The 14232-nt window shown below is 53.6% G+C and overlaps 1 protein-coding gene and 1 pseudogene across 1 annotated transcript; both read left to right on the top strand.

Moving 5' to 3' along the window:
* The window catches only part of LOC113934085, a 34223-nt pseudogene extending 33505 nt beyond the window's left edge, over nt 1-718 (top strand).
* Nucleotides 719-5000: 4282 nt separating this feature from the next.
* On the top strand, nt 5001-6308 carry FOXB2 (forkhead box B2). Its single transcript, XM_027614400.1, has one exon. It carries the CDS (start codon nt 5001-5003, stop codon nt 6306-6308), a length of 1308 nt encoding a protein of 435 aa, XP_027470201.1.
* The last annotated feature ends 7924 nt before the right edge of the window (nt 6309-14232 follow it).

The raw sequence follows: 14232 nt of genomic DNA, 5'->3' as shown, positions 1-14232 counted from the left end.
TATGGCCATTTTACAGAAGAGGAAACCGAGGCCCAGCGCAGAGGCAGCCACACCGCCAGTAGATGGCGAAACTGGGTCTTGAGTCTCATCTAATAAATTTCAAGGCCTCTGCTTTTTTTCTCTGAGAAATAAATACCCCCAGGCTCAGCTTTCTTGCTTCTGCCTTCCATCCGCGGGGAGTGGGAGAGATTTTGGACAGGCAAATCAAGCCTCCACGCACAAATCCAAGGAGGGACGGAGTGAACACCTGTGCCCCGCGACGCCTGCAAGCCAGGCGCGGGGCCGGGGGGATGGGGGGGCAACCGGTCAGAAACGTTGCAGGGAGGGGTGCATTTCACGAGGCTGCGGGCCGGGTGGCGACGCTAGAGACAACGGATTCGTAGGACGCTGTGGGTGGAGGTAGGGCGGCGCTGCTGCCCCAGCACTGCCAGCTGCACAGCTCCTGAACTCCCTGGGGTGAGCCCCCCCCACACACACACCCACCACCTATCGAGGTCACAACCACAAACCGCAGCTCCTTGGGGGCTCCGGGCCTTCGAAGGCGCAGTTCCAACTCCTGAATATTTCCCAGGAAGAAAATAAAGCCCAACGCGAGAAACGACGCCTCCAGGGTCATCCAGGCAGCGATGCCAGGGCTGGGGCTGGAAAGCACGTGTCCCGTATTCCGGGCCGACCTCCTCCCACCCTCTTCAAGCTCACCTTAGAGGCTGAGGCTTAGAAAGGTTTGGGCGGAGGAGACAGGGGGGGTCAGGCGAGAGGCCGGAAGGGGTGATAGTAAAGATGCTTGGGAGACTCCCAAACGTAACTAACCCAGGCAACTTTCCCCACGTCAAAGGTCAGTGGATAAAGACAGAACCCATGAAAACCGAGATGTGCACAAGAACTTTTACCTTCTTCCTAGTTCTGCACGTCCGTCCTAGCCCCGTCGACGACCTGCGCTCCTCCTCACGCTGGGCACAGCTGTCCGCGGAAGCTTTGGGACCGCTTGGCCTAGATCCAGGCTGAGGAGTGCGAGGGACCTTCCGGGGCTTGGGGGAGGGGGGGAAATAGAGGAGAGAGAATGAATAAATAGTCGCTCCTAAAGTTCCACATCTTTTTCTGGCAAATTTTTACTCCCCTCCATAGAGCCAATTACACGCAATAAAACCTTGCACGGAGTCCCTCTTCCTAGCAAAGCGTCGCCAACAATTGCCTAAGGGGTAAACCAAATATGCCTGAGATAATTACACTAAGCCCGGGGCAATGATTTGCCTGCCAGGGTCCTCAGCGCCAGCCGATATTTGGAAAGTGTAGGGGTTGTTTAAAAAAAAAAAAAATTACTCGCAGAAACTTGAAACCGACTGGTTGGTGCCAGGATGGTTACATGATCTGTTTTCCTTGAACGGGGGTCTGCAGGCAGCTGGAGCGCGCGCGTACCGCCCCCGCCGCTGCTGCTGCGCGCCTGCAAAACTTGCCGGAATGAAATCAACCTCGCCGGAAGGAGGGGGGAGAGAGGGAGAGCGCCCCCTCCACCACCACCACGGCCCAAGCTTGCCAGCGGGGCCCTGAGCCTCACCGAGAATCCCCCAGAATACTATGCGGCGGCGGCAGCCGGCCCCTCTCTAAAATGGACACACGTCCCGCGCTCCTTGTCAGCGCTCAGCCCTGCAACTGCAGCCTGGGCTGCCGCGGGCAGCTGGGGCCTCGGAGTAGGAGAGCACTGTCTACCCTTGGCCCGGCCACTCGCAGCGCGAAAGCTTGAGGCTCGAGGCGCTTCTCTCCACCTTGGCGCCTCCGCTTTGGTCTAGGTGGCGCGGAGCCGCTCAGCCAGCTGAACGCAGTTGGCTCGCGGAAGCCGGAGGCTCGCGTCCCCAGGGCCGAGCCCGACGCAGTGGCCTGGGTCTGCGGTCTGCGACGAGCTCGCTCACGGCTTTACTGTTCAGGTGAGGCGCACCTAAGGCTTGCCCGGCGCGCCCTTGAAGGGCCCCTCCCCTCGCTCTGTCCCCAGACGCCGCGGAGTTCCCTGGCCCGACGGGAACGTCCCGGAGCTGCTCCCAAAGAGGAGGCGCTGCGGAAAACATACTCTCACAAGGCGTCGACAAAAGACGCCTTTGCCCGCGCTGCGTTCAGGGCCAGAGTCTTAGAGCACTTAGAGCACCCGGCACGCTGAGCTCCCACCGGCGGCCTTTGGGCGGCTCCTGGGCCTGGAGAGGGCTGTTCTCGCACCACATCGGGCGAGGGAGAAAGGGGACACCCGGGCTTTAGCTGCCGCTTTAACTGTGGAATTCCTCCGTGGCTTCGTGAGCCCAGGGGGCCGACCGCTGCTTGGCTCCTTAAACTGACTCAGTGGACTAAAAATCCCTCAAAAACTCCGTTGGTGGAAGAAAAGTTCCCAGCACGGAGTGACAGCGAATGCATCCTCCTCTGAGATTATCTCCTCTCCTTAGGACAGGCCAAGAGACTGCTCTTTTACCCCCGGGGGGGCTCTGTTGCACTCTTCACCTTAACACCTGTTCTAAAACGTCTGCTGGCCTGATACAAATTGGGCAAATAGCACTAGCCAGAAATCTAGCTCCTGACTAAAGATGAAAATTACCTATCTGCCCCACTCACCTAACTCCTATGAAGAGGAAGGGCTGGACAGGCAGACAGCCCCTCTCATGGTCCTGCCCTTGGGCAGCTCACCAAAAGTCGGAAGCCAAAAACAGCGACCTGGTGTCGCCAAGGCTGGAGGGTAAAAAGAAGTCTCCCAAGCAGTTTGGGCCGACAGCCTTCTGCCTTCGCGTTTAGGCAGGGAAAAGAAGAAATTAAAAACCCAGTGAGACACAGTCCCTAATTGCTCTTTTCTGCTCAAATGGTGGACCTGGAAGGCACCCGTGAAATTTCCAACTTCAGACATCTCATTTTATAAATAATGAAACTGAGGCCCAGAGATGGGAAGACGGTATATTTTCCCCCTAAACTCCGCTTTTCCTCCCAGCCAAACGGCAAAGGCAGCCAAAACCAGAGTATAACTAACTTCCCCCGTGGTCAACTGGGATTGCCCATGGGTGTGCGGATGCGTGCAGAGCAGGAACCTGCTTCCTGGGTCCCAGCCAGCACCAAGACCTCCTGGCTGCCTCTCAAACAGCTTCCTCTCACAGGTCATACCAGGGCCCTGTGGACTGATCATTTTGACCCCCTATTTAATTGCAATCAGCTTGCTTCCCCTCAACGTGCTAAGAATAGCAAAGACCCCCGTTAGGACTCACCCAGGTGATGGGACCTGTGAGCTCCCAACTTCTGGCCCCAGCTCAGGTTTCACTACCCCAGAGGAATGCCTCACTCTGTCCCATCCACCCGCTCCTAAGAAGCGCGGTGGAGCCTCAACCCACCAAGCCCTTACTATCAATCCTAATGCCCTGGCTACTGTCTGTTTCTTCCTCCAGACAGCTGTCCCGGAACGCAAAGAACCGTCTCCTGCCGCCCTATACCTGGCGCCAATCACGGCCCGACACACAGTTGGTGCGCAAGAAAATCGTGATGAAGCTGGCATTTGACGAGAATGCCCTTGGCTCCTCTCCTCATTAGCTTTTCCCTCCAACCCTCTGGGCATTGGGATTTCTTGCAGAGAAGAGGCCTCGAGGCCACGGTGCCCCGAACTTGGCCCAGAGTGGCTAGTCTAGGAAACAGGTAGTTTAAGGAGCGAGAAGTTCAGAGCAGGTAGGTGGGAAGCGGGAAAGTGAAAGGGAGGGGACAGGCGGGAAATACAGGAGAGGAGAAAGAAAGCCGTGTCCTGTCCCCCCCTCTGCCAGGCGTCGCGACCCGGGTGGGTTGCAGCAGCGGGGACCGCACCCGGCGCGGCTCTCCCCCGCCCCGCGAACAGCCTGCGCTCCCCGCCCCTCCCGGCCGGCAGTGAATGCTGGGGGTGGGGGCGCCCCAACTGTGGTGGAGGAGGGGGCGGGGGCGAGGCGCGGCGCCTTCGTGCCCCTTCTTCAGCGAGAGCCGCGGCGGCGGCGGCGGCGGAGTCCCTCAGCCTCGGTCATGTGATAGTCTCGAAGCGCGAGCTGCGGGGGTCTCCGGCGTCTCGGGGACCATTACAAAACGCAGCCAGGAGAGCGCGTCGCTGCCACAGCCGCCGCCGCCGCCTCTCCAGCTCAAGACGGGCCCGGGAGAGCGGCGGCAGCTGCGGCGCGCACCGCGGAGCGGGCCCAGGCCAGCCTCGCATCCTCCCGGCCTTTGCAGCCGCCCCCTCGGGCCCACAGCGTGCGTCCCGCGCCCGGCGCCCCCGCCCCGCCGCGCATCCCGCCCGCGCTGCTGCTGCAGAAACCAAACTTTTCCCCCCAACGACCGCCTACAGCTCTCTCCCCGGCTCTACTGCGAGCGGCCAGAGAACAGGGAGACGCGGGCTGCCACGAGCTGAGCTTCCTTCTCCTTACCTCGCCGCTCCCCTCCAGGAAAACCACAAGTCCGGGGCGGGCTGGCTAGCTGCCCGACCAGGGGGCAGCCTCCTGGGCGCTGCAAGTCTCGCCGCCCCGGCCTCCGGGAGCACGACCGCCAACTCGGATTTAAAGGGCCAGAGTCCCGCCTGTCCCTCTTCCCAGCCCGCTGGGCCGGCGCTTCCCTCGGACCGAGAAAAAAGCAAAAGAGGAGACCGGAAGGGAACACGGCCCTGCCGACGTCTCCACCGCCAGCTCCAGCGCTCGGTCTCTGACCACCTGGGGGAAGCCGCCGGGAGGGTGTGGCGGGGAAGCTGGCGCGCCCCGCCCGCCACTCTGCGCGCGGGTAGGCCACCGTCGCGCCAGAAGTTGAGAGTGGCGGAAAGCTGAGCTCGCCCGAGAGGGCGGCAGGCGCGGAGCCCCCCAGGCAGCTGGCAGAAGGCCGGAGAGAGACGGCGAGAGGGTCTGGGGACGGAGAGGGCGGGGTGGCAGGGCTGGGCGGGCGGAGTGGGGCTTAGTGGAGACAGCCAGGCCCCGGCAACCGGGTGCGGAGCGGCACTGCCGTCCAGTGGGGGCCGGAGGGCGGTGGAGGCGCCGGGGGCGATGCCGCGGCCGGGGAAGAGCTCGTACAGCGACCAAAAGCCGCCCTACTCGTACATCTCGCTAACCGCCATGGCCATCCAGCACTCGGCGGAGAAGATGCTGCCGCTGAGTGACATCTACAAGTTCATCATGGAGCGCTTCCCCTACTACCGGGAGCACACGCAGCGTTGGCAGAACAGCCTGCGCCACAACCTCTCCTTCAACGACTGCTTCATCAAGATCCCGCGGCGGCCGGACCAGCCCGGCAAGGGCAGCTTCTGGGCGCTGCATCCCGACTGCGGCGACATGTTCGAGAACGGCAGCTTCCTGCGGCGCCGAAAGCGCTTCAAGGTGCTGCGCGCGGAACACACTCACCTGCACGCGGGAAGCACCAAGGGCGCGCCGGGTGCCGGGCCCGGAGGGCACCTTCACCCCCACCACCCGCACCACCCGCACCACCACCACCCCCACCACCACCACGCGGCCGCGCACCACCACCACCACCACCACCACCACCCGCCCCAGCCGCCGCCGCCCCCGCCGCCGCCGCCGCACATGGTGCATTATTTCCATCAGCAGTCTCCTCCCGCCCCGCAGCCGCCGCCGCACCTCTCGTCGCAGCCCCCGCAGCAGCCGCCCCAGCAGTCGCAGCCTCAGCCGCCGTCCCACCCGGGCAAGATGCAGGAGGCGGCGGCGGTGGCGGCGGCGGCGGCGGCAGCGGCGGCGGCGGCCGTGGGCAGCGTGGGGCGCCTGTCGCAGTTCCCGCCCTACGGGTTGGGCTCAGCGGCCGCTGCCGCAGCAGCAGCAGCGGCGTCCACGTCGGGCTTCAAGCACCCGTTCGCCATCGAGAACATCATCAGCCGGGACTACAAGGGTGTGCTGCAGGCCGGCGGGCTGCCCTTGGCGTCCGTCATGCACCACCTGGGTTACCCCGTGCCCGGCCAGCTTGGCAACGTCGTCAGCTCCGTGTGGCCGCACGTGGGCGTCATGGATTCGGTGGCCGCCGCCGCCGCCGCCGCCGCCGCGGCGGGGGTCCCCGTGGGCCCGGAGTACGGGGCCTTCGGGGTGCCGGTCAAGGCCCTGTGCCACTCGGCAAGCCAGAGCCTGCCTGCGGTGCCGGTGCCCATCAAGCCCACCCCCTCGCTGCCGCCGGTGGCCCCGCTGCCTCCGACTCTCACTGTCCCTGCGGCCGCGCAACAGCCGCCGGCGTCGTCCACCGTGTGCCCTGCGACTGCGGCCTCGCCTGCCGCCTCCCTGCTGGAGCCCACCGCCCCGAATGCGGCCGAGAGCAAGGGCAGCTCCCTGCACTCGGTGCTAGTGCACTCCTAGGGGACACGGCGGGCGGGGAAGACGAAGGCGTGCAGGGACTCCCGGCCCTGGACAGCCCGGGAGGGAGAAGGCGCTCTGGGGCTGGGCAGACCTGGCGAGCCTGAGCCTTTGCGGCAAAGGAAGGTCTTTGAACATACAAACCCGAAAGCGGATTCTCCAGTGGTCTGAATAAATATAACACTTCTGGTGTCTGTGTTTATACTATGTTGTACAATCAGATTAATGAAAGGCAGTTTTCAGGTAAGAGTTTCTATTGTAATTAATATTGTAAGTCAATAAGTTATGGGGGGGGGAGCGAAGGAGTTTGGGGAAGCCTCATTCGCTGGCAAATTGGAAGTGGATTTAGACCCTCTTTCCTGGGAGCAGAAGCTGGAGGAGCTAAGCCTCCCGGGGAGAAATCCAACAGAGAATGACGCTTAAAACAGACCTCAGCCACCAAGTTTCTCGCCCCGGGCAGCGGCCTCTCGTGAACATCCAAGACAAAACTGCTATTCACTAAGGAAATCTCGTTTTATTTAAGAAGGAAAAGAGAGAGCATTTTCATATCGTTATCTTGCTGGTCAGTTAAATGGCGAGGACACGGTACCATGAATAAAGTCGCTGGGGGGGGGGGGGCAGCAGGAATTCCACGAAGAATCTTGGGAAACAGTTCAGTTTCTCGCTCTGACCCGGGGGTCGAGAAGGATGGAAGGAAGAGCTAAAGCAATTAGTTTGCACAAAACAGAATGACAGCGGCTTAAAGAGCAAAGCGCCGGATTCCAAAAGTAAAGTTCGGGGAAACACAACCAAAGAGAGACAACAAAGGCGGCTTTTTACCTGCAATTCGTTTGTGTATCAATCGGATGAGCCGTTAAAGGAGCGCCAAAATAATGTTACTTCCCACGATCCGTTCCATTTGGGATTTTCAAGGAGGAAAGCAAATCACCTGCATCATTGGGATTTTGTTCCTCTAATCATGAGTGCGAGAAAAACCAGCCACGTCACCCGACAGTATTGCTCCTCACGCTTCCAGGAGCGTTTCTTGGCTGTTGCCTTCCAGCCTCCGGACAGATGCGAGAGGATGACGACCCCGTCACTTTGGGGCGCCGCCGTCGATTTGGTATTCCGAGCGCTGTTTGGGCGCCGACGACTCTCAGGCGAATTCTTCAGCTTCAGTTCGTCAATTGGAAAAGAAACTTGCCGCTGTTGCCCCTTCCCTCCTTTTTGAGCTCCAGGAATAGCACTTTACTCGCAACAAACTTTTGGGAACGAAGGGGGGCGGGTAGGGAGGAGGCAGCGGCCCTTTGCCTCTGAGTCACCTTGGGCTTGTGTCCGCGCCGCGTTCGGGTTGTGACTTTGTGACAAGTTCATGTCTGCCGGTGTTGTACACGGTGTTCTCCATTAAAGCTTCTCTCTGGATATGCCGCGGCCCGTGTGAGGATGTTTCGCTTCTCGGGAGAGGAGGCGGCAGTCTGAGCGCCCACTGGGCGGTCAAGGGACTTTACAAATCCTCCCCCCTCCCCTTTATTTCTTAACTTCAGAGCTTCATAAAGGTGAGTTCACTGGAGAGCCACGACCAGGGACAAGCGTCCTCCATTGCTCCTTTTATCCGTTGCCGCGATTACCTCCTGGAATACCACCCATCCTTAGGCTGGTTTCCTGAGCCCCAGCCCACCTCCGTGCAGGGGACTGCATTAGCAAAAACCCGCAACAGGGAATTTTTTGTTCCCACTTGAGGTTCGCTTCAATTCACCATCACCACCACCCAACACCCTTCCCCTTTCCTACTGGCCCGGAGGGCGGGCCAAGACGGGGACTCCCGTACCCTTGGGTAGGTGCCCTGCGGCGCCCCCTTAAGTCTGGAAGGCAGACCCGGGCCGGGAAGTAGGTGCCAGGTCTCTGCCACTGCCACCGCGGCCGAAATTGACGAGGAGCGCAAGCCCCGCCACAGAAGCCTGGGGGACCTGTTGCGCGCCCGCTCGGGGGGCGCGTCCTCGGCGAGCAGGGCCTCGGGAGGCGGCGGCAGCCTGGGGTCCAGAGCCGCAGAGCGCTGGGCGGGCGAGAACCCCCGGCCCCGCGGTCCGCTCTCCCCGGAGAGGACCTGCAGGCTGCGGCCGCCGCGGAGCTGCACCGGGAGCGGGCGAGGCGGCCCGGCCGGGTGCGGGGGACCCGGCTAGGCCCGGGGAAGCCATGGCCCGCTCTCTGCTCTCCAGCCTCGAACAGGGCTCCATCTTGAACCGACTTCCCTCTGCCCAGCCAGCCCCAACGGAAGCCTCCTCTTCATCAGAAGGGAAAAAAAGGGTCAACAAGATGACCTGCACACAGTAATGACACTGAGTGGAGGGAGGGAACGGGGGATTTTGGTTATATCTTAAAACAGGTGTTTCCACACATCCATTATTTACAAGTCGCATCTCAGCGTGCAGCTTAGTTTTGGTGTCTCCTAGGAAGGTCTCAGTTTAGCTCACTAACTCCTTGAGAGCTGGAACAACTCCAGTGTCTCCCTTTCTTTCAACTTGAGGCTCTGCAAAGTTTTCTGCAGGGTTTTCCTCTTCACTAGTCTGATGCTGGTGAAAGAGAGAAAAGAAGGGGGGGACACTGACATGGGGGTCACAGATTTGGAGGGACTTTTGAGTCTGGCTTCTTTGTGAGATGGTGCCTAGAAGTCCTGGGGTCAGGAGCCCTAGTGTAGGTAAGTCAATTGGCTGGAAGAAGGGGGACACAGGATCCCAGGGGTTTGTTCAAAAGAACACCCCTTCCTTCTGGTCCAGCTGCCCAAAAGGTGTGCTTTTTTAGCGGTGCCCAGGGCCCCACTTCCAGGAAAGGGGCACAACCCAAAGTGTCCTTTAGCACCCAGAGAGCTGGCCTAAGTGGGTCTGTGGGCTGAGAAGAAAGGAGCCTGTGGGCCACAGCAGCAAGAAATGAGCAATTGACCCTCACAGTTTTCCTGGACCCTCTTAACGAATTCCCTTGAACCCCCTCCTACCTCTGTGTGGAAAACAAGGGTGTTTTGTATTTACTGGAAGGAAAGAGAAAAAGGAGAAAGGAAGGCCAAGTGAACTTACAGATGATTCTACCCAAATTTTTATCCAGGAGGAGATCCAGGTACCCAAAGGAAGCAATGCACGGCATTGACAGTGGGAATTGACCTGGGAATGCATGCAAATAAACAAGGGTGGGGGGAGCTTGCTGTCAAAACTCTGATCCCACGGGAGGTTCCAATCAAAGCCCCAGACAGTAATACTATCCTGAAGACCCCTCTTAACTAAGATGGGATCTGCAGTCTGACTGTATTTTGTGGGGTTTTATCCCCTTAAGCAACCACCACGCCATTCCCAAACCAGGAACCTGGCAGGATTAGTCTTGGCAGACCTCTGAGATACCAGGACTGGGAAGACCCCGGTCCTGAGGCTCACTGCTCATCACCAGAATTGGATTTTCATACCCATGTGCCATAAAACATCCATTCTAAGACATTGGAACCAGATTCAGTGCTTATTTTAAACATGTTAGTAGGGGTCAAGCCATTAAAAAAAAAGTATTTTCATGTCCTCGTAATAATCAAAGTATATAGAGAACTACAAAAGCTAATAAGAATAATAAATTGATGGTAATATTTTGGTCAGCCTCTCAAATGAGTATGTGATCTCATCTGATCTCATAGTATTCGCTCTCCAGCAACAGGTTGAGATAGAGGGAAAGTAAATTCTAGATAGAAGTGAGATGCAAGTAGAGACACTTAAAAATGTATGACTATCTCAATTCACACGTTTAATAAAATCACTCTTCATATGCTAAGTACTAGAGGACAGAAGGTGAACTTCAGGTTGCTTAGCCTCTATTCCACTTATCTCAATGCACAGGACCCCGAGCAAGAAGGAAAGAAGCAATGAGAAAAGAGAAAGATTTCAGTGTAGATACCTTTACAATAAAGGTAAGAGGAAAACAACTTGTAATCATCCATTTGATAGTATTTCCTTGGGAAGCTGAGACAAGAGCTAAGGGCGGAGGGAGGACAAATCTATTTTAGCTGTGATCTCTAGGAGAACAGGCTCTCCTGCAAAGGCCAGAATCGGCACAGTTGGTACCTGGCACTTAGGAAGCTTGTCAGTCAAGCTGGCTTGTGGTCAATTATCTCCTTAAGTAGACTGGCATTAGTCCAGCCAGGGAGGAGGGCTGGTAGCATCCAGAGGAATCAGAGCTAGTTAGCCGGCAGGGGTACTGCTGAACTCTAAGCATCTTCGCATGGGGGGTTTGGAAGGCTGATCAACACATCTCCTCCTGGGATTCAAAGGTGACATTTGCCGGCTTGGCACTAGTACAGAAAGACTCCAGAAGAGTGTGGAAACAGAATGCCTTAGGAGGAAACAAACAAACAAACAAAAAACATTGATCCTCAAAACCACCAATTCTCCTTAAATTCCATTCACTGACAAAATCACCATCTCTGATATGCACAAAATTATAGAGATCCTGGTAAATTGTGGTGGGATTTGGTTCCTCCACTGGACAAGAATTCTCGTTCTTCATCGTACCCGACTATGAAATGGGCAGAAAAAATAGTCTGGGGGACACATTCAGGCTTGGATGACGTGGCAAGGGTTTGAAGTGGTAGTAGTGTTAAGCGGACTATGATGATACAATTCTGCGTGGGGGAGCAGGGGTAGGGTGGGGGTTGGCATCAGAAATGGGAGAGTAAAGAAAGGGTTTCAAAAGCCAGTGATAACCTCTTTGTAGGTAAAAAGGCAGAGTGGGGATTCGAGTGGAGGTAGGAAGTCCTTGAATTCCAAAGGGCAAAACAGTTTCTTCAAGTCCAACGTTTTCATTTTGCTCATTTAAAGTATTTTCATTAACTTTATCTGTCAAAGCTGAAATGCTACCTTATACCCTTTAGGGGAGATTGAAGAGATCTGCCTGGGATTTCAGTTCAGTCTTAAACCATTGTTTAAATGGTATGAGTTTGGCAAAACTCCAGATGTACTCTGTCCCAAGCACTTTTCCCCCTTAACTATCCCCTGTGTATTTTAAGGAAAATTTAAGCCACATGTTGGCTCTTTTTCCCTTGCATCCAAATGTAGTTTTATTGAATTTTAGCATGGTCCATGAAATTCAAATTCTGAGTTTTAAACTATAATATATTCATATGATCTACAATGCAGTCACATGATATGCACATATATCATTAAGCAGAAAATAAAGCATCTGAGAACTATAGTTGTATTATTATAGTAACATTTCTTTAGACTGAAGAACCATACTGAGAATGCCATATTAAATAAGGATCTTATAAAATTATCAAAAAATTCAGAGAAGTGAAATTAGTGACTCATGAGAATATTTTTAAAAGAATACTGCTAAAAAGATATTTTGATTATGCTTAGTTTGATCCAAATAGTTGTTTCCTGCCACAAGGAACAGGTCTTTTGTGTGCACAAGACACCCAGGCTTTGCTTGTAGGTCACAGACCTCATTATTGTGGCATCATTTAAAAAATGCATTGAAATAAGCTCTCCCATCTGAGCCACTTCCAGCCCTGTCAGCACCTTCGCAGACAGCGTGTTTTTACTGTTACTGCAGATGAATGCTTAGTAAGAAGGGAGCTGGAGAGCTATAGTCCAGGCCCAGCTGAGCTAGATTCATTCCAGAAAGGATCCACAACATCGAAGCACACAGATGAGAAAAGGGAAAAGGGGGGAAAGGGGGGAAGGGGGAGGGAGGAAGCAAAGAAAGAAGCAGAGAGAGAGGCAGATGTATGCATCTAATATTAACAAAGCAAAAAAAAAGGAATTATAATTTTCTAACCTAATATTGCTTTGGTTTTCTCTCTGGAAACTATAGATCAATTTTTCTAATGTATGTGTCTATAACACTACTTACCTGAAATAATCTGGTCTTGAAAATCATCTCTTAAAAATGTTTCTTAGTGGGGCGCCTGGGTGGCTCAGTTGGTTAAGCGTCTGCCTTCACCTCAGGTCATGATCCTAAGGTCCTGGGATCCAGGCCAGCATTGGGCTCCCTGCTCAGCAGGGAGTCTGCTTCTCCCTCTGACCCTCCCCCCCTTATGCTCTCTCTCTCTCATTCTCTCTCTCTCAAGTAAATAAATAAAATCTTAAAGAAAATGTTTCTTAGCTAGAGGGGACAGGGCATTGTATAACTAACTGGCAACCTCATTTACTGCCTAAAAAGAAGAGGCTGTAGTCTTCCTAAGAATTCATCTCAGGTGAGAATTTGGCACCATGAATTTTGTTGCTATTTATTTTATAGGGATTAACCTATATCCCCACAGGGAAATGTTTAAATAAGTGATGCTATTTATATACTATGGAATATCATGCAGCCATCACAAATAATGTTTATGAAATTTTACTCATATAGAAAATGTTTACGCACCAAATATAAACAGTGGTACCTTTAGATTGGTGAAATCGTAAGTCATCTTATTTTCTTGTTTTCCATATGATCTCGATTATTTTGGATTGTCTGTATACACCAATCATGTTTTACTTTTATAATCAGGGGAAAGATTACTCAAAGATCTCTCCAGCCAGTACAACTAACATTTCAACAAAATATAAACTATTATTTTTCAATGTAGCATCTTAAGTGTGGGGGGAGAGGTAAAGAACTGACTGATTAAAATGTACTTTAAAGGCAAAGAGCTGCAGAGAAGATGGAACCACATACATCCTGCTGTGCTTTGACACGACCCCCTTGCTGCAGACCCTTCTGGTGGGAAGAAAAGGAGTGTCCCTTTTAGGTTTTGACTCTGGAGGAATTTTGTGAGAATTGCTGTCCCATAAAACTGCAAAGGGAAAACTCAAAAAGGCTGAAATTACAAAGAGGGCTTGCTAAAGAAAAAAATCCCACTCTCTCTCTCTCTCTTTTTTTTTTTTTTTGTAATCTCTATACCCAACGTGGGGCTCAAACTCACAATCTCAGAATCAAGAGTCAAATGCTCTTCAGACTGACCCAGCCAGGGCCAGGCGCCCCAAATCTTGCGTTCTCTTATTCCTTTTTCTACTAGCTTTTTCTCTTTTCATCTTTCACATTGCATGAAGTTTTGAAGTAGCCTCAAATCTTCTTGAAACTAGGCAAGATAATGAGCACTAAGTAAATACATTCTGCTAGCTTAGGCATTTCCTCCCAGATGAAAAATAATATGCAGTTTTCCCAAATAGTAATATAATTTTCCTTTTTCCTAGTTGGCAAATCTTTTTTGTGTAGTGACAATGTTTTCAAGAGGAATGTTTTAGGGGCTGCGTGGATGGCTCAGTCGATTAAGCATCTGCTCTCAGCTCAGGTCATGATCCCAGGGTCCTGGGATTGAGCCCTGAGTTGGGCTCCCTGCTCAGTGGGGAGCCTGATTCTCCCTCTCCCGCTCCTGTTCTCTCTCTCACTCTCTATTTCAAATAAACAAAATCTTAAAAAAAAGGAATGTTTTAGATACTACTTGTACTAGTACAAATAAACCTGTATTATGTTTTCCCTGTCTACACTGAAATCATTTCTTTTCAAAAAAATGCAGAAGTCTGGGGCACCTGGCTGGCCTCAGGCAGCAGAGCATAGGACTCTTGATCTTGGGGTGATGAGGTTGAGCCCCATGTTGGATGTAGAGATTACTTGTAAAAATTTTGTTTAAATTAAAAAAATTGCAAAAGTCTGTAACTACCCAGAATATGCACATTTTCAGAAGACTAAACATGCCTCAACTATTATCCCAGAGGCCTCATTACCTCTAAAAATGACCACAGGTCACTGAGATTTGGGTTTTTAAATAAGTTGCACTGGAGAACTAAAATTGTTGAAATTATAAGACTGAATTTTTAACCCAAGAGAGCCAGAGAATCAAAATATGATCAAATATATCTCACTTCACCAGCTTAGAGAACAAAATAACATCCTATTTCTTTGATATACAAAAATTTTGAACCCTCTTCCCAGTTAT

This window comes from Zalophus californianus, chromosome 13 (assembly GCF_009762305.2).
Source record: "Zalophus californianus isolate mZalCal1 chromosome 13, mZalCal1.pri.v2, whole genome shotgun sequence".
Classification (NCBI taxonomy): Eukaryota; Metazoa; Chordata; class Mammalia; order Carnivora; family Otariidae; genus Zalophus; species Zalophus californianus.
Note: the sequence above shows the minus strand (reverse complement) of the source record. Positions and strands in the feature narration are given on the sequence as shown.